Source organism: Nicotiana sylvestris, chromosome 1 (assembly GCF_000393655.2).
Source record: "Nicotiana sylvestris chromosome 1, ASM39365v2, whole genome shotgun sequence".
Classification (NCBI taxonomy): domain Eukaryota; kingdom Viridiplantae; phylum Streptophyta; class Magnoliopsida; order Solanales; family Solanaceae; genus Nicotiana; species Nicotiana sylvestris.
This window is the reverse complement of record NC_091057.1, coordinates 9,968,507-9,994,031: the sequence shown is the minus strand read 5'-3', so window position 1 is coordinate 9,994,031 and position 25,525 is coordinate 9,968,507. Positions and strand designations below refer to the sequence as shown.

General features: G+C 32.7%; 3 protein-coding genes across 3 annotated transcripts; 1 reads left to right on the top strand and 2 right to left on the bottom strand.

Annotated features, from left to right (window-relative positions):
- Positions 1–1,851: 1,851 nt before the first annotated feature.
- On the bottom strand, positions 1,852–4,308 carry LOC104216637 (xyloglucan endotransglucosylase protein 1). Its single transcript, XM_009766740.2, has 3 exons — positions 3,965–4,308; positions 3,038–3,231; positions 1,852–2,347 (listed from the first exon to the last, which is right to left on the bottom strand). Exons 1-3 carry the CDS (start codon positions 4,226–4,228, stop codon positions 1,984–1,986), a joined length of 822 nt encoding a protein of 273 aa, XP_009765042.1. The 5' UTR covers positions 4,229–4,308; the 3' UTR covers positions 1,852–1,983.
- A 10,768-nt stretch (positions 4,309–15,076) lies between these two features.
- LOC104216636 (protein TIC 22-like, chloroplastic) lies at positions 15,077–21,295 on the bottom strand. Its single transcript, XM_009766738.2, has 7 exons — positions 20,696–21,295; positions 18,934–19,008; positions 17,362–17,418; positions 16,003–16,062; positions 15,842–15,919; positions 15,731–15,766; positions 15,077–15,340 (listed from the first exon to the last, which is right to left on the bottom strand). Exons 1-7 carry the CDS (start codon positions 21,134–21,136, stop codon positions 15,260–15,262), a joined length of 828 nt encoding a protein of 275 aa, XP_009765040.1. The 5' UTR covers positions 21,137–21,295; the 3' UTR covers positions 15,077–15,259.
- Positions 21,296–22,459: 1,164 nt separating this feature from the next.
- LOC138890021 (uncharacterized) lies at positions 22,460–22,924 on the top strand. The gene has a single exon (XM_070173373.1). The coding sequence runs from the start codon at positions 22,460–22,462 to the stop codon at positions 22,922–22,924; it is 465 nt and encodes a 154-aa protein (XP_070029474.1).
- Positions 22,925–25,525: the final 2,601 nt, after the last annotated feature.

The following is a 25,525-nucleotide window of genomic DNA, read 5'->3' as shown; positions in this document are numbered from 1 at the left end:
TGTATAGTATAGCGTAAGTACATATATTATATATATATATATATAAGCTATATTCGATACGGTATTACCTCATACACTTATACTTAGTGCATAGTATAGCGTAAGTACATATATTGTATATATAGACACACACGCCCGCTTCATAGTACTATTCATCCCTTGTATTACAAAATTATTAACGACTTACATTTATATTATTTACATAGTAAATACAAAAGTGATTTTTAAATTTGACCATATAGAGACCAACTTTGGTCGCTAACTTTAAATGAATTTAATTTAGCGACCAACCACTAAATGTACATGAATTTAAATTAGAGACCAAATTTGGTCACTAAAATTTAATCAGATTTATTTATATTTTATATAATATTTAAATTAATAATAAAAATTGTTAAACGTTAGAACTGGGTCCCACATTGGCGACCAACTTTGGTCGCTAAATTTTGAATTATATTTATTTATATTTTATAAATTTTTACATAAATATATATTTATTAAAATTTTATAACTGGGTCCCACTTTAGCGACCAAAGTTGGTCGCTATCTTCTTATCCTTCAGTTAGCGACCAACTTTGGTCGCAAGTTTTAAATTATATATATTTATATTTTATTAGTTTTATAAAATAATAATAAAATTATTAAAAAAAATTGTGTGGGTCCCACTTTTGCGACCAACATTGGTCGCTAAACTCAGTGTATCTTTGACCAAGCAAGTCTGACCAGTCCAGTCAACAGTTTGATTAAATTGCGTCCAAATAGCGATTAACTATGATCGCTAAATTATTTCAAATATTTTTATTATTATTTTCGATAGTTTGGCGACCAACTTTGGTCGCTTTTCTTAACAGACCAAATTTGGTCGCCAATATTTGGTCGCTTTTTGACCAAATTCTAGTAGTGTAGACCCTCGACTAAAGAAAAGGTAAAGAGGAGGAAGAAGAAGAAGAAAGAGAGAAGAGGGAAACAAAAGACAATAAGAAAAGAGGAGAGAAAAAAAGAAAGCCGAAAAAATAGCATCAAATAGTAACAATAAGGAAAATACGAAACGAACGAAATAATATGTGCCCGTGTATATAAATTAAACTTTTGAAATATTTGTAATCGCAATGACTTTTAGAGTTGAGAATAAAATCTTTTCTAACAACGATTCGATTCCCATGGCAAAGGGCGTCAAATTTTAGGACCTTACCAACTCATTTTGGTCTAAAAAATTCCTCTTTAACTTCATGTTTCTATTTGTTTTTTCTCACTGTTGAATACATCAATTTAGAAAAGTACTGGAAATTGAAATTCTTATGCTATAAAAAGTGCTGAAGTAAATCTTAGTTGAGCGTAGACTAGCCTATGTTACAATTTTCCTTCGTTTAATTTCAAAACTAGGATGTAATTTGGGATTCAATTATTATTGAGAAGTCGAGATCATTTAAGAAAACAAAAGACTATCAAGCAGTGACGGTGACAGAATTTTCATTAAAGGGAGTCAAAATATAAAAAAACAAACTCACCAAAAAGTCAAGAGGTGTCATTATATAGTATTTATACATATTTTTCTTTTAAAAATTACCGAGCTTAACAATGTAATTTTCTGACGAAGGGGTGTCCTCCGGGTGCATGTGGCTCCCTCACTGCTATCAAGATTGAGATAAAGAAAAGAAAATTACACCAATAAATCATATTTATCTAGTGCAATATGTAATCTGTTTTATTTTTAAAATTACAAATTTCATAATATAGGTAGATTTAAGAGTAGATATCCATTGGATGACATGAATGTAAAATATTCTTTACATCGGACGATTGTATGTAACTTAAACTTTAAAAGTACCAGAAAGGATATCAAACAATAGATACAAAATGAACTACAAGCTTCCAATAAGATACAAAATAAAACGAGAAAAATACATTTATTTGGTTGCTACAATCTATCAAAATAAAACCATAAACACATTAAAGAATTTCACAAAAACCAACTATAGTCCCTCAAAATCTTTTGCATTCTGGAGGAAAACCCTGAGGAAATCTCTTAAAATCAGTACAATAATTGTAAATCATGAAATTCCTTTGAACCCATCTGAGTCTTCTTCTGCCATTAGCATCAAGTTCTTGATTTTGCCATTTTTCATTTGAAAATTGTGAACTGCTAAAAGTTTGAGAATTGAAGTTTCTATAGTAGGCTGTAAATGGTGCTTTAGACCAATCAGTTTTCACTAGGCCTCCTCTTGTGGCCCAATCATCTGCATTCCAAAGGCTAGAGTAAATTCTCATAGGCTGATTCTTTGGAAATGGCACACCAATTGATTCAGCATTCTTGTAAACTCTTATCGGTGTGTTGTCGACCAAGAAACTGAAAATACATAAAAAAGTAAATATGAGAAAATGTTATACTACATCAAGGGAAATCTTTTACTTAGGCTATGTTGCTCGGAATCGTAAAAATAATCATCGGGATGTGTCGAATTCTTAAAAATAGTACATTTATGAAGGATACGACATGCATACGGCAGTATTTGAGAGAGCCCGAGTAAGACAGATTTCCCGCAATGATAAATATGAATAGCAATCAATCCTTGTCGTCTAGGTATATTTTTTGACACTATCAATCTAATTTAACATGTTATAATATATTCTTTGATATATTTTTCTAGTTACTACTTCACGCCTTGCTACCTGTTGTTAGAAATCAACTTAGCTCCCGTATGTCCATAGGTAAAAATTGAAAATATTATTTCTTCATGAAATATAGTCAGTTTTTGAAGTTCAAAAATTTTCAAGTTTTCAAAAATTGGTTTAGAATAGTTTTTGGGTGAAATTTTTTGTTCCGCTCATAAAACTTCAATTTTTTCCCAAATAAATACATATCCAAATACAACTTTTAACTTCCAAAAATTATTTTTTTAAATTTCAACCAAATCTTTGTCCAAACGCTAGCTTAATCTGACAGTCTAAAAATATCATACACTGATTTTTAAATTCTTTTAATTTGTTAATTGTTTAGTATAATATGTAGAAATAAATAATGTTGAGGTTTGCTTACATAATATGTTGGGGTTTCCATATGATTGAGTAGGTGTGGAAATTCTTGGTAGGATCAAACCAAAGGTAGAATTGCTGCTCTTTGTTTCCTTTGCCTTGAGCATAAATATTTGTGTGGAGAATATAAGGTTCACCAGTAACATTTCCCAAGAATTCAAAATCAATTTCATCATGTGTGGGTCCCTGAGAAGATAACTGCAATAAAAGCAAATAAATAATTAGTGAAAAAAGGCAATTTTATTGAAATAATAGGAGCAACAAAGGATTGAGATGAGTATAATATTATGAGAAAAGAAGTTGACAATTTGTAAAGTTTGATATATGTAATATGCATGAGGAATCCAAATAATTAAAGGAAAAGGAATAGGGAATTTAATTTAAAGAAGTCATTATCACACATAAAAGTTAATAGCAAAAAGAAAAATTCTTGGCCACAGAAAATAGTCACATGAGTATCAACCAAGTTGTTTCATAAGACCACAATATATAAGAGTAGGCATAATTTGTGGTTATATCCACATGAATCAAATTTCACTTTCTTAAAGCAGGCACATACTAAAAATGTGATGTTTGATTCAATTTTTTAATTAATAATTTATATATACTTAATAAATTTCTTATTACAAATACAGAGTAAATCAAAGCTACTAGATTTGGTCAAACCTATAAATTGAATTACAAGTAGCTTTCACAAACTTTCTTTTCAAGTAATGAACTACTATTACTATTAAAAAAAGAGTAGCTAAGTGTCCAGAGCATCCCCATTTATGTAGGATCCGAAAAAAAGCCGCCTAGCAAAGGGAGTAATGTAGACAGCCTAACCTAATGCAAGCATTAATGATTATTTTCACGGCTCGAACCCGTAACCTACAGGTGCTAACCACAAAATAATGTGTTCAACTTATTTTTAAAAAGAATTAATACTTACATAGTATGTAGTGACAGTACCAGCAGAATTTCCAGCAACAAGTTTGATTTGCATATCAATTCTCCCAAAGAGATACTCTTTCTTAGATTGAAAACCAGAACCAGAAACTTTGTCCAAAGACAAAGACATAAGCTGACCTCCATTGAAAATCTTAGCCCTATTTCCACCCCAAGTAAAGTCAAATTCTTGAAAAAAATTTCCACCATAAGAAACCATGCAAGAACTAAACACAAGTGCTAAAATCAAGAAAATTCTTGACCCCATTTTAGCTCTTAGCTTATATAAAAATTTACTTGTAATAATTAGAATATGAGATGTTTGTTTGTGTGGGGAAAGAGATTTAAAGAGGACAAGTATTTATAGTAAGTAGAAGGAGATGAGAGCTATAAAGAATAGGGCAAAAAGCTTGTGAGTTTCTTGGATTGGATGCATGGGCAACAACTGGTGCCAGCTTAGCATACCATAATAGCTGGATCCTTTTTTGTTTTGGTATTGGATGGTTTAGAATTTTTTTGGTAATTGTTAAGAATGAAAAAAGAAAACATATTGGGTTCTGGTCTAGCGGTCAATAAAGTAAATACAAAATTCGTAAAATTAACTATTTAAATTACAATTGAGACCAAAAAAATATAATTTCTTCTCATCTGCTTAAGCCTTAATTGCAAGGGCGAAGCTAGGTGGGCATAAGGGAGTTCTGCCCAATCCCCCTCGCCGAAAATTATACTGTGTATATAAGGTTGATTTTTTTCTTCACGTTGAACCCTTAGCTTCTTAGCGTATTTACTTTGTTAATATTTGAACTCCCTTGTGAAATCCTACTTCCGCCACTGCTTAATTGCATAGGCGGATCAAGAATTTAAACTATATGTGTTCAATATTTGAGGTTGTTAGCATTCAACCTATTATATCTTAGAAGTTATGGGTTCATGTATGCTATTTAACAATTTTAGTAAATTTTTAAATGTAAAATCATATTATTGCAATTTTAGTAAATTTTTATATATAAAATCATACTCAGCGTCAAAAGTACTGGATTCAAGTGAATTCGGTACTATCAAGCTACATCCGCCCTGGATAATTGATCAGAATTATCAGATATATGTGCTAATAAAAAATAATTGACGGGCGATGAAATAGTTAAGATTCGTGCAAATTAATTCGAATACTATTATTATAATACAAATAGTAGGGGTGGGGGTGATTTGGGGGGGGGGAGGGGGAGGTGACAAGAACTAGGGATAAAGGTTCCAACAATGATTCTGTCCTAGAGGAAATTTGGTATGGCCCCCCTTTACTCTTTGTGCTATAGTATGATTGGACTATCCAGTGGAAGCCAACCAGATTAAGTGTACTGACAGTAAGTATAATAAATCAAAAAGCCATGAATAGAAGGATAAGGGGATAGTATTTTTAATATTTTTTTTATCAAATTATATTTATATAGTACTATAGTACTTGGTTGGTTTTGGTTGAATGGACTCATTTTGCTTTATTTTGCAAGTTTCTTATGACCTTGTTGATAAGGCCAACAACTTTAACTACTGGCAAAATGCTGTCATTTTACCCACTTGCTAGGAAATAAGATAAGAGTTAAAAATAACAGAATTTGAGAAGGTAAACAAAATAATGAAGAGGTCAATTGTTATTGTTAGTAGACGAACATTTGGAAGGGAAATTTTAGAGCAAACGGTAAAGTTATTTCTATATAATCTATAGGTGGTTAGGGTGATCAATTGACTATCTTTTACCGATTTTTTTTTTTGGCCGGAAAATTACCGTATATATATAGGTAAAATATATGGTTTTAGAGTTATATAACATATATTGAATACTCTTTGTCGGAATTCTTTTTTATTTTAATTTCTGGCTTTGCCACTGGATCACGGTTTTGAGCGTCGAAGCAGTCACTAATGCTTGTATTATAGTAGACTTCTACATTACACCCTTGGGTGCAACGCTTCCCTCAATCCTGCGTAAACGTAAGATACTTTATACATCGAGCCATCCTTTTTAGTGTACCGACATTTGCTTAATTGTTAATTTATATAATGTTTATAACTTTGTGTCTCTCATATTCATATATATGTATATACACACGATAGTCTATTGTTGGCTTAATTATATTCCAATATTTGTTGAAAAAAATGGAGTAGGTGTTTTAGATGATTTGAGTCTCATTGCTACGATGGTGAAAAAACATTCACCTGAAAATGGAGATGTGTAAACCTAAAACTATGAAAATAAATGAACTTCGTCTCTAATCATGAATTACCCCAAAAAACATAGAATATAAAAGGAAAAACTTAACATTATTGTTTTATTCCCCAAAAATCCAATTAGAAAGATCCTTGTGAAAATTTAATTTACGAATTTTTGTTCCTTAAAAAAAGGAAGATGTTATAATATAAGTCAAGTATATAAAATCCCCTTTTTAAATTTGTTCAGAAAATAAGGAGAAGCCCTTTGTCAGTGTCTTGTTTGTACCTTATATAGCACTATCTAAATTTACATTACATTCTTTTATGAACATAGAATAAGATCTGTTCAAACTTGAAACCGTCCAAAAAAACTAAGTACAAAATAAAAAAAAACCTTGTTTCTAGGTTTTTTGACCATTAAAAGCACATTTAAATGGACAAAAAGTAACTCTATCTACCTTATAGCCTGCACTTTGTTCATGAATCATTAATCCTGAACAGCTGTTATATTTAATTTATATAGTAGTTGAAACTAGTTTGTGACTAACAACCTTGTTCGGATGATTGTTACTTATTGTATTGTATTGTATTGTTACTTAAAAATAATGTTTATTTTGATTGTTACTTTAATTTTATTGTATCGTGTCGTAAAATTCATCGTTACGTAACGACGAAAAGTGTCACTTTATGTAACGATCGATTTAGTGTAGTTGCGTTGTTACCTTGTCTATTTTCTCTTATCTTGCCCTTTATTATTATTTAATAATCTTTTATCGTACATTTTTATATAATAATTCCCTAATTTTTCTTTGTAATACTGCAAGTTTATTCTTCATATTGCCGGTACGTGATATCATGAAACAACTACAAACAATATAATTTATCCAAACATTGTGTTTATCAAATGATACAGTACAATATAATACGATATATTATGAGATTAAACGATATGTAACAACCATCCAAACAAGCTCTAAGGTATAGTTATTGTTATATAACAAATTTAGACAATAATAAGAATTGATATAACGGACTTCAACTTATTTGTGACTAAGACATAATTATTGTTATAGATAATAATTAAAACTTCATAGATCGAGGATCCATACAAAACGAGCATATATTTCTCACCTCTTTAATTTCTTGAATTATTGATGGTCCAAAGCCGCGTCATATTTAATTTTAGCCAATTTTCATGTGACAAGAGTCAATTCCTTATGCATCTTATTCGATCAAGGAGAAGCTATTTATTGAGATTTATAAGAAAACTTTCACGACTTCTACAAAGTTAACGGGTTCAGAATATATATATATATATATATATATATATATATATATATATATATATATATATATATATATATGGAACAACTTTGACGGGAGAAAATAGGATGATCCTAGGACCAACTTCTTAGTCTTAGGTCTTCGACCTAAGTGATTCCGAAAGATTTGGCGTTGACTAAGAAATCAGACTAATTAGGAAATACTTGTCACGTGTTGATTCTAATCCTGGATACGTGTTATGTACATATTTTACCAATACCATATGTGCATATATTTTATAAATCTTTTAATATAAATACATTTTAAGTAAATTACTGAATTCGATTGAACTCGTATCTGAGAATATGACATTTGGCAAAAATTAGATCACTTCGTAGTGTCATGTCATCAATTTCCAAGAGAAAAATATCTATATAGAGAATTGAGTATTTTCCATTTGCATAATTCTCATTTTATATTCTTAAAATTCAAAATTTAATTTTCACCAAATTCTCATGTCTTTTTTCTTCCTTTGGACCATCACTCCTCCACTTCACAAATAAGTAGAATTGAAGTATCTATGATGGAACATTATTTTGGACCACAAAGTTTTGAAATTCTCTTTAATGTGATCGATATTTTCTTTAGACAGTTACTATTTATACCATTAAATTCTTTTTTGGTCCCATTTCGCCCAAAAATTTAAAGGGAAAATGAAACTTTATAGTATTTCCTTTACATTCTAACGGAAAAAAAACAAAAAGAGAGAAAAAGAGAATAGCATTTCATTTATCTGCAATTAATTAGTTTCAATGATGATACATGGGGTAAATTAGTTTGCTTCTCTAATTATGCTAACTAAAACTATCATTATATGGGAAAATTTTGTCCAATTATTTTATCTAGCAGCCTACTGTAATCCTCATCTTTTATTCGGTTTTTTTGAAACTGTTTCGCCATTTCAATTGGCATGAAATGACTTTACTAATTAAACATTTCTATAATTAACCTCAACTTATTTATAATTAAGACATAATTATTATATTAGTATTCATTTGACACATAATTATTAACCACAAAAGTGGATAAGATTTTACGTGTCAATATTTGGCCGACTATAGCATACCTCCTTCCACCCCTTCCTCACGGACCAAGTCAGAGAGGGGTATTATCTATGCCACCATCATTCCAGTTTGCCAGCCAATATTCATCACACACACACACACACACACATATATATATATATATATATATATATATATATATATATATTTCAAATTCAGTATTCTTTTTGAAGCTCGACTAAAATTTGTATTAGAAAAATCCTATATTGAAGATAAACGGCTTCCTAACAAAGACGACCTTATACTCGGGACTCAAATCCAAAACACCTAAAAATAAAAGATAAAGAAATATTTACCACTCCATCACAACGGTTATTAATTCATCAACATATAATTTTTGTGAACTTTTGAAACAGTCTGTGTATGCTGATTTAAGACAATGCCATATTGAATAAGCAAAGCACAGTACAATGAATAACAAGCATTGAACATCATATCAATAACGGCATAATTCCAGATTTTTTTTTCCTCCTAGCTATTATATAGCTGTCATGAAATTGACATTGCATAGATTTCGAAAAAAATTGAGAGTGGAAGCAAAGGTTTTTCACCCCATCACTCTTTTTGTTTTTTCCCAATTATTGTTACTTGTTACATATCGTGACCTTCCTTTGCTAAACGTACAAACAAAAGAATTATATTCCAGCAGTGGCGAAATCAGAAATTTCCCCAAAGATATTCACACTTGAAAGAAGTGAAAAAAAATTCAAAATAAAGGATATTTAAATATATATTATATACATCTAGAATCTAATATTTTACGTGTATATATATATACACACACACACATATATATATATATTTTTTTTTTTAAGGGCAGTCAATTAACTATCCCTCATGAGAATGTAACTTCCCATGTAGGAGATAATATTATACAATATTAGTGCAATATAACTAGTGAGCAGATTAATTTTATTTTTATTAAATTACTAGTTAATGTTTATCATAAAAATTAATAATAAGTACATAGCTCATAGTTAAATGATGTGATCATTTCGATATATTTTACAATGTCAGTGCATAATAAACTCTTTTTCAAATGGATAAGAAAGTCTCGTTTCTAGGGAAAAGAAATTATGGAGTAATTCATTCTGAAAGTTGCAGATGAAATTCAGGTAAAGGCAGAAGATTAGAACTACGATTATAAATAATATGAGGTAGTCATCGTATTAATTAGTACTTAAGATATCTAGCTAAGAGTTAGTGGTCGTTTGGACAAAAAAGTTATGATTTTGAAAAAGAATAGCATTTTGAGTTAAGTTAAAAAAAAATAGTATTTAAAATTTAAAATTATATTTGGATATGCATTCCACTTGAAAAAATATTGCAGTTCTGTAAGTAGGAAAAAGAACTTGTTTATCTTGAAAAAGTGGCCAAAACTAGTTTTTGCTTTTCGAAAAACTCATTTTCGAAAAATCTCCAAAAACTTACAAATTTTCATGACAAACCCATTTTTGAAAGAAAAAAAATCCAATTTTTTTTTTTTTGGAAAATATTTATGCACAAATTATGTTTGGACAAGATGGGTAATATTTATGAGATTCACCTGCTCAAATTATTCAAAATTCAACCAGCTTACTGGCTCCTATTCACGGGCAAAAGAATATAACTAACCTTCTATTATCTTTTGTTCTGTATTTTTTTTAATCAATAAGTACGACTATATATATATATATATATATATATATTTGTTTTAAAAAATAGCAATAAAAATTACCGAGGTCATGCGGTTTGTGCATAAAATATTGCATAAGATAACATAATGTTCTGTTGAGGTTTGTGAGTAATTAATTTTCAGCATAAAATTTCATATAAAATAATACAATGTTTGGTTGGTGGTTCTAAGTAATACCCGCATTAAATTATGCAGGAATTTATGTATTTTTTATGCGAGATAGAATGTGAAATAGAAATACGTGTACTAGTAATATATGAATTAAACCTTTAAAAGATAAAAATTTACTTATAGATTAGTTAGATCATGTAAAATATTTTTCAAGTGTTAATCACTACATAACAATGATTTATTATTAATCATCGCTCTTATAAAAAACTTTACATTACTAGCTCATACATGATCAATTTCTGCATTATTAATTCCTGCATAACTTACTTCCAAACCAAACAATCCCTAATGATTTATTAGATATAATTTTAATAAAAAGGTAATTGTTATAGACATAAGAAAAGGACAAAAGATAGATATTAAATTTAGAAAGAAAGAGACTAAAGAATACCATTAAAAATGGTAAAGAAGGAAAGCGGGCCATATTGAGTTGGTGAGAGCGGCCCATAAAATCAGACCAATAAAGCCCACCGCCGTCAATGTAACTGTGGCCCACTGAATTTAGTTGCTTTTCGCCGTCACAAGGCGCGCATGCATTTTTTATGCTCTGAAATAATTCACCTTCATAATAAATTATTGGCAGCTGTTAGACTATTTTTTTAGTTGTGACCAAGGTTATTTATTTAAAATAAATATGCAAAATATAAGAAAAAAAAATCATCCGATAGGAATTATGCATTTCTATGGGTCCCATATTGATAATATTTGAACTCATTCTTTTGTATTGAGGATAAGCAATTTGATGAAAAATACAAAATCGAATTTAGTGGAATAATGAATCAATTAGTTAAAAATATATTTTAGTCTTATTATAGTATGTTTACTTTAGGTCTTACATTTAATGAGTCTTTTAGTTTTGTTAGAAATTACTATATTAGTAGGAATATGTTCTGGTCATGTTAGTACGTTTACTTTAGACAAATATATTTCTAGGAGTATTTTGAACTGAGATGGAGCTAAATGTAGAGACATGATCAGTCAATTAATATTTGTATTCGTATAGCTGATCTCAACTTCTTAAGGCATAATTATTGTTTTATCATTGTCCTAATATTACATTAAACAGTGTTTATTTGACTCCACAATTAGAAACTAAATTGAGATGGAAAAAGGAATATATTATTTGTATACAAAAATTGCTTGATTTCTCCATCTTTGAATAAGTAATCAAGTTGTAAGAATTGAAGCCTTTTTTAGCTTTACAACTGAAATAATTTTGTGCCAATTCTTTTCAAGAAAATGTGCACTGTTATGTCGGCAAAGTGAGTATTGTAGAGTTGTTGACATAGGCGGATCCGGGACTTTAGATTTATGAATTTTTCATTATAACTTATTTTTGCTTATTCTTTTCGGGATAGACTATTTATATATATTAAGTAAATTTTATAATACATATATTAGGACTTGAGCCAAAATTATTTAGCTCTGTCGAACCTGTAACGTGTGAACATGTATTGTGACTCCGCCCCTTTGTTGTTGATTTATCAAGTTGCTCGAGTGGAAGAGAAAAAATTAGCAATTTATTAAACTTTCTCTAATAAAGATGTTGATCAAGTACAAATGTAGTAGAGGAAATTATCTGTTAAGCATAAGCTAATTTACACATTAATTATTCTAATAATCTGCCTTTTATTATCTGTATGTGGACCATTATTCGATAGATAAATGTAAAAGACTACAATTGGGTGAGGTCATGCTAAACCCACTAGCATACCACATGACAGTAATTCAAGAATCCTGTTTGTAACGTGAATATTATTGCGTTATAGGGTAACTATTATATGATTTAAAAGAAATAGACCTATATATAATAGAACTTTTTAATTAAAAAAAATTCCATTACATTGGGGGAGCGAGGAGGGGGAAAAAAGGGGATAATAAGAATCGAACCAAACCTATTGCGTGGAAAACTTGCATGGATACCCTAAGGACTCATTTGGTATTAGGAATACAGGATAATTAATACCGGAATTAAATTTAAGATGAGTTTATCTCATATTTTATTGAGATAAAATCGTAGTATAACTAATCCGGATTAGTTATTTCGGGATTATAGTATTTTTTTTATCCTTATGGGAGGATTAGATAACTAATACCAGGATAACTAACTACAGAATAATTAATCATAGGATAACTTGTTTCCCAACCAAACGACCCGTAAGAATATATATAATCAAGTTAGTGTAGCAGACCTTTGTTTGGTAAATGATTTTGTTATACACTGACTAAATTCATTGAATGAAAATCATTTCACTTAAATGAATAAAGAAAACGCAATGCGTTTTGCTATCTACTCCAATTAATGCAAGCATTGTTAGGTCATGTTTCATTGCAACACAATTATGATATGAACTTTTAACTTAAATACATAGAAAGAATTAAATGTTTTACACAATCAATATACTTTAATTCGGTGTACAGAGATAAATAATGGATGCCGCATTTTATAATCCCTGGATAAGTTTGTTGCTAACCAAACGATCCCTTAAGGTTTAACTAAATTTTTTAGAAAAGGTTTAGCAATTAAACAGAAATTTGAAATCACTGTAATCATAGTGATATAAGAATAATATCTTTCCTAACACCGATTTGATTCCCATGGCAAAGGCCAAAGGGCATCCCTTTTTGGGTACATTGCCAACTCATTTCCATCTAAAATAATTCCTCTTTTCTCAATAAAATTCTTTTCTTAGAAAAAAGTAATAGAGATTCTTATTCCATGAATGAAGTGCTTATTTGATTCTATGTGGCAATGTTTGAAACAAGACGATACATAACATATATTATATTTCTTAAGAATAAAATATTCAAAGCATTTCATATTCAGAAGGCAGATTCAGGATTTAAATTTTATGATATTTGTATTTAAAGTGTCACTGAATCCACTGACCGTTTGATGCATATACATGATATGAGCTAAAGTTACTCGCTTCAACCGAACTCAGAGTTTATATGATACATCCGCTCCCCTCTCTAGTGTATATAACAATATTATGAGTCAAAATAATGTAATTATTGAGAAGCATATATATACATAAGCTACAGAAAAAATCATTTATCATTTAATTTTGTTATATACTATTGGGTTATTAAAGATCAGTTATAGATAATTGTATATAATTAGCATGGTTTTGCAACATGAAAAAAGAGGGGAGTCGCATGTTACAACGATAAACTTACATATTATTTAAATACCAGTGTACATAACTTAAATCATTTCAATTATAGCAACAAAAAAAAAAATTACAATGAAAATATTCCGTATACTCAATAGATTATTTGCGTACAAAAAACAAATCAGCTCAAAATGTAAAGCTTATCAATAACATATACGTCACCACTGCTATAGAGATTAACGTCACGCGTTTGAGTGCTATGATAGACAAAAGCTTAATATTTAAGTGAAAATATTATAAAGTAACCCATTATTCATCAAATTTAGAACTGTCCAACAATTGGCCCTCGAGTTTTTATCCCATGTCCGTGTTACACCTAATTTCATGCTTCTCATAAAGCACGCGTATCATTTATATATGCAAATTGTAATTTTACTATGTCATTCTACTCAACTATTCGCCCCATTTGGGTCCATAAGTAGTAGCACAGGGACAACTGTACGTATAGTAATTATCAGGGATGCTATTTAGAGATTAGTCAATATTTATTTTGAACTGAAATTAAACTAAAATCCTTAACTGCAGGACCATTTAGGACATTTTTGTCCCGAAAAAATGAACTGAAAAATTAAAATTCAAGACGCACTGACTAATTCCTAAATAACATCCCTTTAAAATGGCTACCTGGTGTCATTTCTACGTAGAGCATAGTTGGACTAGCTAAGGTTTCCTTACATTGGCCCAAGCCTAACTCAGAGAACTAGAGATGCCAATGTGGCAGGGCAGGTGCGGGTTTGAACCTAAGTGGGCGGGGCGGGTTGAATTTTTTCTTTTTAAAAAAACTTGCGGTTGCAGGACGGGTGCGGGTTGACGCGAGTATGTCGGCTATGGGTGCGGGTTGACGCGAGTATGTCGGCTAGTTTGGCCAAGAAACATATACTGATCCAAAATTTTGCATTGCCGCCGCTTATAACAGTCTACTAGTGTTGTACTATATATTATTTTACTTATTAGTAGATTACATGGTTTCTCACCTTTATAATAAGATGGACCCAGAACTATTTGTACTTTTCCTTTCTTGATGATTTGGGGATTGGAGTTTCAACTTTCAAACGACTAAGTGCAAAACAGAAATAAAAAATGTTAAAACAACGAAGCTTATAGCAATTGTAATTTTTTTTTAAAAACAATAACTTAAACACAAAACTCATTAATTTAGAAAAGTATTCCTAAATTGCAAACAATTAGTGAAAAAAAAAAGATAAACCAAGACTTGATAAGGTAACAACAGCCAAGACACTATCACTTTGGTTTTGTTAGGGAGGTGCTTGTATAGGATTTGGGTTTAAATTAAATTAATACTATTTCAGAAAAAACGAAAAAGAAGTTTATGAATCTTAATTTTTACTAAAAAGAAAAAAGAAAAAAGAAAAAAAATTTAAGCGGAACGGGGAGGGTGCGGGTTTATGCGGGGAGGGCAGGGTGGGTTGAGGGTTGAAATCTTTGCGAGTTTGCCCTGCAACCGCACCACACCGCACCGTTTGACATCCCTACAGAGAAGTTAATTGCACACAGAATTTGTCTACAATTATCAAACACTTCAGAAATCTTAGCTCCAGTTTCTATAAGAATTTGTCACATAAGAGGACCTAATGCATAGTCAAAGTTACTACAATTTACATTCATGATATCAAAAATGCTAATATAGGATTGGCCAAGCACCATGGGATGACATGCCATAGGTTCTCTTACTTCTGGGAGGGATCTGTTGAAACATCGAAACCCGGAGGAACAAATACAACATCGTCCCACTTTGACGTCGAAGTATCCTGCAAAAATATGTCCATCCTTTGTTAATCGCACTGATTATAATACTGCCATTAACCAAGACAATGTGCATTTAACAAGCAAGATGAACATTTATAAGAGCGTAACGTATGATGTGTGAGTTAGGCACATGTCGCGAGTTCCAACGATGTTGCATACAAAAGTCTGGTATATAAATGGAGAAGGGTAGATGGTCGGCTCATTATCCACCGAGTTTCGAACCATGTGCTAGCTGGTCCTCGGAGATTTCTCGGTTATCAAAAATAAAAAAATTTAAGAGGTTAAAACGGGTAAGAGGACGACAGAGAAGTTCTTTCACAATTTCCCGACATCATTTGTTGGACCGCGAACTTGACGATATAACATGTAAATTTCTTGTTGAGGATTCTTACCTTCATGCCTTGTATTATATCCTCCAGAACAGCAACCTATATCAGATGACAATTCTTGGTCATGATTCATGAAGCTAAGACACAGCAGTAGATAAATATCAACACGCCTACCTGAATATCTCCTTTCAAAGCAGGATTCAATCGGCCTTGCTGTTGAGAAGCTCTTACTAGCGAATTCTCTAGGTCCTCCTGCACAAGTTGATAAAATTACACGAAGGGCGATATAGCATCATATCACATTAGTGGATACTAACTCCAGACAATTAGCTAACCTTCCTGAAGAAAACAGGGCGATATCTCTTGTTCTGGCTCCTCAGAATTAAGCTCCTTGACTATAAAGAAAATCAGATGGATAAATGTCATTTTCAAATTTATGAGAACTGACAAGAAAGACACTAAGATGCTATATTTGTGACAATGCTATAGAACACAAAGGTCTGCGTACATATTACCCTCCCCAGACCCCACTTGCGGGATTATACTGGGTTGTTGTTGTTGTTGTTGTTGCTATAGAACACAAAGGGCCATCATGTGGATCCCGGCTCCGCATTCACACAATCTATGAATCTAAAGGTAAAATATGTATAGATGGGAACACAAAGGGCCACCAGCATTCTTCCACCAATACAGGTATCTGGTATCTGTGCCCACCAAAACATATATAGATGGGAAGAAATCAGCCTTTGCTAGGATCCAAACCCTGGTGTTACACAATCACAAACTTCTCGGACCAATAGGTTACACTTTTCATTGCGTGTTGCATGGTTCCCAACTAAAGTTTAACAAGAAGGAAACTTTTACCAAGTATTTGGCACCAATTCTTTTTTGACTTATAGAAGTTAAGTAAACTGTGAAACATCGGAACACTCCCATATATCGGTGGAAAACGCCCCTCCTTCCAAAAGGGGTTTGAATGGACCTGCTTGTGGAGATGATTTTTGCATCCTTCAACATATTCAATCATGGAAATGTTACTCATTCATCCATGGGACTGGCTTAATTAGCATAATAAAAGAATGGCATTTTTAGGAATACAATAAGGAACATACTGCCACAAACATGTAAGTCCTATTAGGAAATAGTAAATGAGTTTGCCAATTAAAACTCTTTCTTATATGAATGAAGAGGGTACCCACAATATTAATGATGGTCCCAAAACTAAATTTGCGTCAGGCTATACAAGTGGCAAAAAACTTTCTTAACCACATCCTCAAGAAGGTGAAACGAGAGCAATGCAATGCTGTCTCAAATTCAGAGGTCGAAGCCTCGCAATATTTTGGGCGGATGACTTTTTGCCTTTAATCATTTTGGGCGTTTATTAGTGCACACAGGGATTCTCTTTATTGTAGTTTAAGGCAGATATAAGGTAGTTTAAGGCCGAATTTAAGGTAGTTTAAGGCAGATTAGATCTTTTCCGGTCTTGAAGGTATTGGATCGTAGTTGAGCTCATATGTCATTATAAGATGATGAAGTGAACAAAGTAGATGCTTCCACTCGCAGACGAAGTCATAGCAGTAAGCACGATTGACAAGACAGATGAGCATTTCAGTTTCTAAACCGACTTTTTATATCATGCTTTGGCAGTTGTCTAGCTGCTAAAGGATGCCAAGATTAAAGCTGAGAGAGTGTACCTGAAATACTGGAACACCATAAAAGCTCTCATCAGATGTTCCAGTCCTTTCCCTTTCCTAGTATAAAAAAAGGCAGCAGAATATGATCAGCTTCAGATTACAGCAGGAAAAAGTTATGGCACACAAAAATGATATTTTAAACATGTTGAATTAAATTTGGATACACAAAACCATTTTTGGCATAAGCAGAAACCTAAATGTTATACTCAAGGAAATATCACTTAAAGATGAGGCCTCCTAATATTTGACTGACCGAATATATGTTACGACACTATGTTCTGGAGCCCACAACTAGTACATGTAATCTTTGTTACAGTAAAAAGAAACTTACTGAACAAGAGCTATCTTTTCACCCACTTCAACCCAAAAGCAGCTTCTGCTTACTATATCTTTATCTCTAAGATGAAGAAAAAACATCTTAATGCTCATCTGAAGTGCCACAAACTTTCAGATTTGGCGTCAAGCAAAAGTATCTACTACTTATTGTTGTGCTATCTCATTACTCTGGATGTTGTTAGCATTTGGTCAAACAAAAGATGAGTTCAGACAATGTTTTAGATAGGATTCCTGTTGAATCGTCAATCATAACATATTTACAAAGAAGGAATCTTGGAATAACCAAAAGCGCTCTCGTAACACAGGATGTTAAAATCATCAACAGGACGAAGTACTGAAACTGGAAGAATCTTATGCTTCACAGTGTATGCAACCAGTGCTCGCACATATGCCAGCTTAAAAGGGAGAGCTGGAACAATAAAAGAGTGTCTAATCTGAATTAAAACATACAAATTGTGTAAAGGTTTCATACATAATGATACTAAAACTTTCAAAATCTTGACCAATGTCCATGAAGTTTCAGAACTTAGATAGTCGAAAACTTTGGAATACCTGCGAATACTTTGTAATGATCTTGACTATGCTCAGCAAGCAGAGAATAGGTAATACCTGATCCACGAAAGCTATGATACTCTCCTATAACAGACTAATGGAGACCTCCAAAATGAATAATCATTTGTTTGATTAAGAACGAAGGGTAACCCTGGCGTAACTGGTAGAGTTGCTGCCATGTGATCAGGAGGTCTCGGGTTCGAGCCGCGGAAACAGCCACATGCAGAAATGCAGGGTAAGGCTGCGTACAATAGACCCTTGTGGTCCGGCCCTTTACCGGACTCAGCGCATAACGGGAGCTTAGTGCACCAAGCTGCCCTTTTTTTATTAAGAACATAAGAAACTAATTGACTATGTTGCTCGGACTCTCCGAAAATATCGCCGGGTGCGTCTGGATTCTCCAAAAGAAATGTATTTTTGGAGAATCCGACACGGGTGCGGCAGTATTTTGGAGTCCGCGCAACATAGCTGATTGACCTATAGACATCACCTCTTGAAGATCGACAAGCAACCCAATATCAAATTCTCACGATACCACTAAGAAGACATGAGTACATGAGTACTTTATCAGCTTTCTTAAAGATTTAAGCATACACTTAGTCTACCGAAAGAGAATTTCAAACCAAATCATAACATTGACTTCATGAATAAAAATTACAAAAACCTGTATCCCCAGATATTCACCTTCATTGCATTCTTTACTTGAGATGCCTCTGGTATCAACCTGAATGCCACTCCATCAACTTTGAGCTGGAAAACCTGCATTATTGACCATCAATTAGACTCAATAACATTTTTCTTTCACAATCAAGAATACAACTATCAGCCTCCGATAATCAGTTTTTAAATTGAACGACGGCAATGACTAGCTCATCATGCTTGTCCTACTTGCTCTTGTTCTTTCCAATATCATATTATATTCACTTTATTGTTCTAGTTATAAAAAGTAAACACATGGCTATTTCTCAACAAATGTAACAATTCTTATTCTCAGTTCTTTCTCTAAATTTTAAGCTCTTTCATTTCCAAAACAACCATATTTTCGATTAAGAGATAATTATGTCAGTACACTACAGATCAGTTAAGTGTTTGTTACAAGTCTTTTTAGTTTGTTTAAAAATTTATGTCACTTAAAGAATGTAAAGAACCTACACTCTACAGTGTTAGAGAAACTCAAATCATTGAATTGAAATGATTATTGATGATTTATATAGTCGATCACAACTTAGGATTAAGACATAATTGGTGTTTCTCTCAATAATCATGTTAAGTTAAACACATGTTTTATAAGGGCTCACTTTGTTGTGGCATAAAAATATAATCTCAACATGAAATTCCGCAAGTAAATACAATGTTTGTTTAGCTGCCTAAGGAAAAATAATCTTTGTTTATTAATGTAGCATTTGATTGGCAGTATTAAACTCCACATTGCCAGTACCTTGTAAGCTATGCAGGAATCTATATATTATTTCGTGCAAATAGAATGTGGAATAGGAAACGTGTATTACAATAACAACAACAACAAACCTAGTGAGTTCCCACAAGTGGGGTCTGGTGAGGGTAAGATGCACGCAGCCTTACCCACACCAGTACTCAATGCATAACAATCCCTGTATCATTTTTCACCCCACAACAGTCCTCACATTTTTGTTCTCCACCTGAACAAATCCTTCATTATAATCGCAGCAATACTAGTCCATGTACTAACCCCGCTAACACTATTTGACACTATTTGTTACTCTTATTACTTTTCTTTTTCAGATGACTGTGATGTCGAGGCCAATCGCAGCCAATAAAGCTAACCTTGTTGAGAGCAACAGGAACAAATATTAAGTAGGCAATTTATGCATAAAAATCCCTGTATTAGTACTCAACCCATAACAATCTCTATATTATTTTTCACCCTATAAAAATCCTCACCTTATTATTCCTCACATAAACAATTCATTTATTATATTTTCTCCACACAACTAGTCCGCGTACTAACCCCGCCTAACACTATTTTTTTTAATGACACTGGTCTCTGTGCCAACTTGCGCGCACCTCGGCTATTCTACCTGTACTTACTAGCTAACACCAGCACAGGTACCAGATAACTCTATCCACTAAGGAGAAATTAGCTAGTGTTCTTTTGCCTCCGCTATGGTTCTCATCCCACTTCATTGACTCGGCATAACGCTATTAGTCGAGCATAGTTAATCATCAGGGGTGAAGCTATGTATGGCCAAGGGTGGTCAACTGAACACTTTCACTGAAAAATTATACTGTTTATAGGGTCAAATATTACTTGTTATTAATTAAAAAATAGACTTTGAACGCCCTTGATTAGCCCACTGGCAAAGGTTGTTCAAAATTTGAGCACCCTCTTCGCTACTATTAATCATAACACAATAAGCACACCCATTACAACAAAATGGGTTGTACAAAAGCAATTAATGAAGCTAACCTTGTTAAGAGCAACAGGAACAACCCTCGAGCCATTTCGCATGGTGGGGTCCATAGATTCCATTTGCTGACGAAGAGCTTCAGCATCAGCTTCACTAAAGCAAAACAACCCAAGATTTTTACCAGTACTAACACCCGAAACAAGCACGAATTCTTCAGAAGCATTGCTAAGTGCATACACAGGTACTCCAGCTAACCGCTCTTCAATAGCTTCAGTAGATAAAGATTGTTTTTTTACACTATTACTATTATTATTATTAACACCAATTTTAGCCCATGGGTTTTGTGAATTTTGAGAAGAATTAAGTGTGTTGAGTTGGGGAAAAGTGGTTTGAAGGAAATTGGAGAAATGGGTTTGTAAATTCTTGAAAGATTGTTGGAGCTGTAGATGTGGTGGTGCTGCTGAAGAAGAAGATGACTGTTTAGGTTTGAAGATATTCATGATTTTTTTTTCCTTCTCTGTTTTAGGTGAAATTAGAGAGAAAATGGTTAAAAGGGTTTTTGAGGTTTTAAAAACTGCTATAGATATTGAGTCTAGAGAAAAGGGGAGAGGGTGGGTGGTGGGGTATTTTGGGGGGGAGGGTACAAGAAATAGAGATAGAGGGAGGCAAAGTAAGAAGGAAAGTGTGTACCTATATTAAGAGTGTTTTATTTACCCATAGTACGGCTTAAAACTTTCTGTTGGGATAAAGTACTTATTATCAAAGGTAATTTTATTCTATTAATTTTAAGTCGAAATTTTTAATTAAAGATGTATGAGTCACTTACTACTTCAGGGCAATACAATGATATTATGAGTGTTTATATTTAAGCATAAAATAAGCTACATACCTTAGTTGGTCGCATAAAAGATTATTGTATATAATTAATTTAATGATATTTGAAGCATTTGATTGACTGCATAAGGAAAAAAAATATTTGTTTAACTGATGTGAAATCTGACTTGCAGTATTAATTTTGCACATCTCAATTTATCAATCAATTATGGCTCAAGCAATGTTTTAAAAGGCGGGGGCGTGAGGCGAGACGTTTTACCTTTGACGAGGCGAGGCGTAAGCCCTGAAACATGGGGCATAAGTCCCACGAATCTTTAAGTTTTACTAATTTTAAGAATTTTAAAATACTATAAACTAAAAAATAATTATAAAAATTACATTAAAATTGTTATGAATAGAATTCTATTTAGAGTGAATGACTATCTTGTAGAGAGTTTTACTTTGTGGCTAAGTCATTTTTTTTCCTATAAACAAAGGGGTCTTACCCCACTGTAAATCATTCCAAAATTCAATAAGAATTCTCTCTCTTTCTCTGCAATATTGTTCTTCTACTTTTATTGTTTTATTACACGTTTTCAGCACGAGGCTCTACCGTCTCAAGAAGATTAAGGTACAACTTTTCTCCTCTTTTAATTATGACTGATATTATGAAAAGAAAGTTCGTTGCCCTTGAAATTTCGGGCAAGAACTATATGACATGGGTGTTGGATGCTGAAATCCATTTAGATGCAATGGGTCTTGGAGACGCCATTAAAGACAAAACTAAAGCATCCACCCAAGACTGTGCTAAGACCTTGATTTTCTTGCGCCATCACCTTGATGAAGGGTTGAAAATAGAATATCTCACAGTCAAAGATCCACTTGTTTTGTGGAATGGCTTAAAGGAAATATATGACAACTTAAAGTTGGTCACTCTTCCACAAGCACGATATGATTGGGCTCATCTTAGGCTCCAAAATATTAAGTCTGTTTCTGAATATAATTCTGCGATGTTCGGAATTACTTCTAAATTGAAACTCTGTGGAGATATTATCACTGATTATGATATGCTTGAAAAAACGTTTACAACGTTTCATGCCTCCAATATGGTTCTGCAACAGAAGTGCAGAGAGAAAGGTTTCAAGAAGTACTCTGAGCTGATTTCTCTTCTCATTGTGGCTGAGCGAAACAATGACTTGCTCATGAGAAATCACGAAAATCGACCCACTGGGTCTACACCATTGCCTGAAGTGGATGAGATGTATTCCCATTATGCTAAGCGTGGAAAAGGCCGTGGCCCTATTCGTGGTTGTGGTCGTGGTCATGGCCGTGGCCGTGGACAAGGAAGAAATTTTCCTGGTGTTAATCACCCCCCAAAGAAAAATAACCACCAAAAGTGGAAAAGGAGAGATGAGAAACCAAAAGCAAATGGTTCAGAAACTAAATGCTATCGTTGTGGTGGAAAAGGGTATTAGGCAAATATTTGTCGTGTACCAAGACATTTGGTTGAGCTTTATCAAGCATCTCTAAAGAATAAAGGCCCTGAAGCTAATCTTGTTTATGACAATGAATTTGACATCACCCACTTAGATGTGGCAGATTTTTTTGACCACCCTGATGGAAAAATAGACCACTTGATCGGTGATGGATCCGTGGTTAAAGAAGATTAAGTAATTTAATTTTTATTTTTCCTATTTGTAGTAGCTAGTGAATAAACATCATGTAATCATAATTTTTTTACATGAGTAGTAGTCATTAATATCAATTAGTATTATTTGTTTTATGAAAGTGTTAGTTTGTTTTAATTAAATATAGTTCTACTATTTATTTTGAACAATATTTCAGTTTGGTTAGTTTTTAAGGATTAACATAATTTTTATTGAAGTAATATTGTACTGTGAAGAAAATATTTAATTACTAGTTTTGAAATAACTAAATATGAACGGCTTTCATTCTTTGGTTTGTTGAAATTGACAACCAAATCATCTTAGTTAATTTTCAGATGTGCTATAAACCATATATCTTATTTTCATTTTTCTTAATCAACCAAAAGGTGAGGATAATTAGGGCAAATTTCAAGAGAATCTGGTGTATAATCAAAATTATGTTATACCACAAATCAATTAAGATAAGTTTGGAGATACCATTATAATATTGTATTTAATAATTGTGAATCTCGTCTCCGCTGCTGCCAATATAACATTGTATGCGTCTAATACTCAAAAAGAAAATTGTCTCTTTTCCTTTATCTCTGAAAATCCTAATGTTTATTCGTATATTTCTTTTTGTATGTCAACCCATGGGGAGCAAATATGGATATTCCACAAAGCAAACTTGGATCAAAGTTCAATTGTAAAAATATTTGTTTAATTGATTCATGTACGACACATACAATATTCAAAGAGAAGAAATATTTCTCTCATTTAAATATGTGTAAGGCAAGATGTTACTACAATTTCTGGTAGTAGTAAATTAATTGAAGGCTCTGGAAGAGCTACTATAACTCTGCCTAAGGGAACAATACTTATCATAGAGAATGCAATGTTCTCCTCCAAGTCCAAGAGGAACTTGTTGAGTTTTAAAGATATCCGTCGAAATGGATATCATATTAGATGAGAATATCTTGAATATCTCATCATTACCAAGAATGTCTCTGGCCAAAAGAGGGTTATTGAGAAGTTCCCATCTTTATCTTGTGGCCTGTATTGGACAAGAATTAGTGCAATTGAGGCACATTCTACCGTAAACCAAAAGGTTACTGATTCCAATACTTTTGTACTTTGGCATGATCGATTGGGACACCCTGGATCAATTATGATGAGACGAATTATAGAAAACTCAAATATGCATTCATTAAAGATTTTAAAGATTCTTTTAAATAATGAATTTTCTTGCACTTCTTGTTATCAAGGCAAGTTAATTATTAGACCATCACCAACAAAGGTTGGAATTGAGTCCCCTGCGTTTTTGGAACGTATACAAGGGGACATTTGTGGACCTATTCACCCACCTAGTAGGTCGTTTAGATATTTTATGGTCTTAATAGATGCATCTTCTAGATGATCCCATGTGTGCCTATTGTCATCTCGCAACCTCGCATTTGCAAAATTAATGGCACAAATAATTCAATTAAGGGCACAATTTCCCGATAATCCAATTAAGTCTATTAGACTTGATAATGCTGCTGAGTTTTCATCCCAAGCATTTAATGATTATTGCTTATTAATTGGGATAAAAGTGGAACATCCTGTAGCTCATGTTCACACTCAAAATGGTCTTCCAGAGTCTTTAATTAAACGTCTGCAATTGATAGCAAGACCGTTACTCATGAAAATGAGGATGCCCACTTCCGTTTGGGGTCATGCCATTTTGCATGCATCAATGCTAGTTGGTCTCAGACCGACACATTATCATAAATATTCCCCGTTGCAACTAGTTTTGGGTCATGAACCTGATATATCCCATTTAAGAATTTTTGGATGCGCAGTATATGTGCCTGTAGCACCGCCATATCGCACCAAAATGGGTCCCCAAAGAAGGTTAGGAATATATGTTGGGTTTGAATCGCCCTCCATTATTCGCTATCTTGAAACATTAACGGGGGATTTATTCACTGCTCGATTTGCAGACTGTCGATTCGATGAGACACTTTTCCCAAAATTAGGGGGAGAAATTGGTGAAATCAAACGGGAATTTTTGTGGAAAAATCCATCATTATCTCATCTTGATCCACGTGCCTCTATTTGTGAAAAAGAGGTGCAAAAGATTATCCATTTGCAAAGAATAACAAATCAAATGCCAGACGCATTTATGGATTTGAAAAGGATAACAAAATCACATATCCCTGCAGAGAATGTTCCAATCCGTATTGATGTCCCTGTTGGACAATCTTCTAGTGTCATAGCTAATGAGTCAAAAGCACGCCTAAAACGTGGCAGACCATTAGGTTCCAAAGATCGAAATCCTAGAAAAAGGAAAACAAATGATCAAAATGACACTACGAAAGAACCTCATGAAGAAATCTACGATTTAATAAATTCTGAGATTCATAAGGAATCCACTGAGCCCGAGGCTCA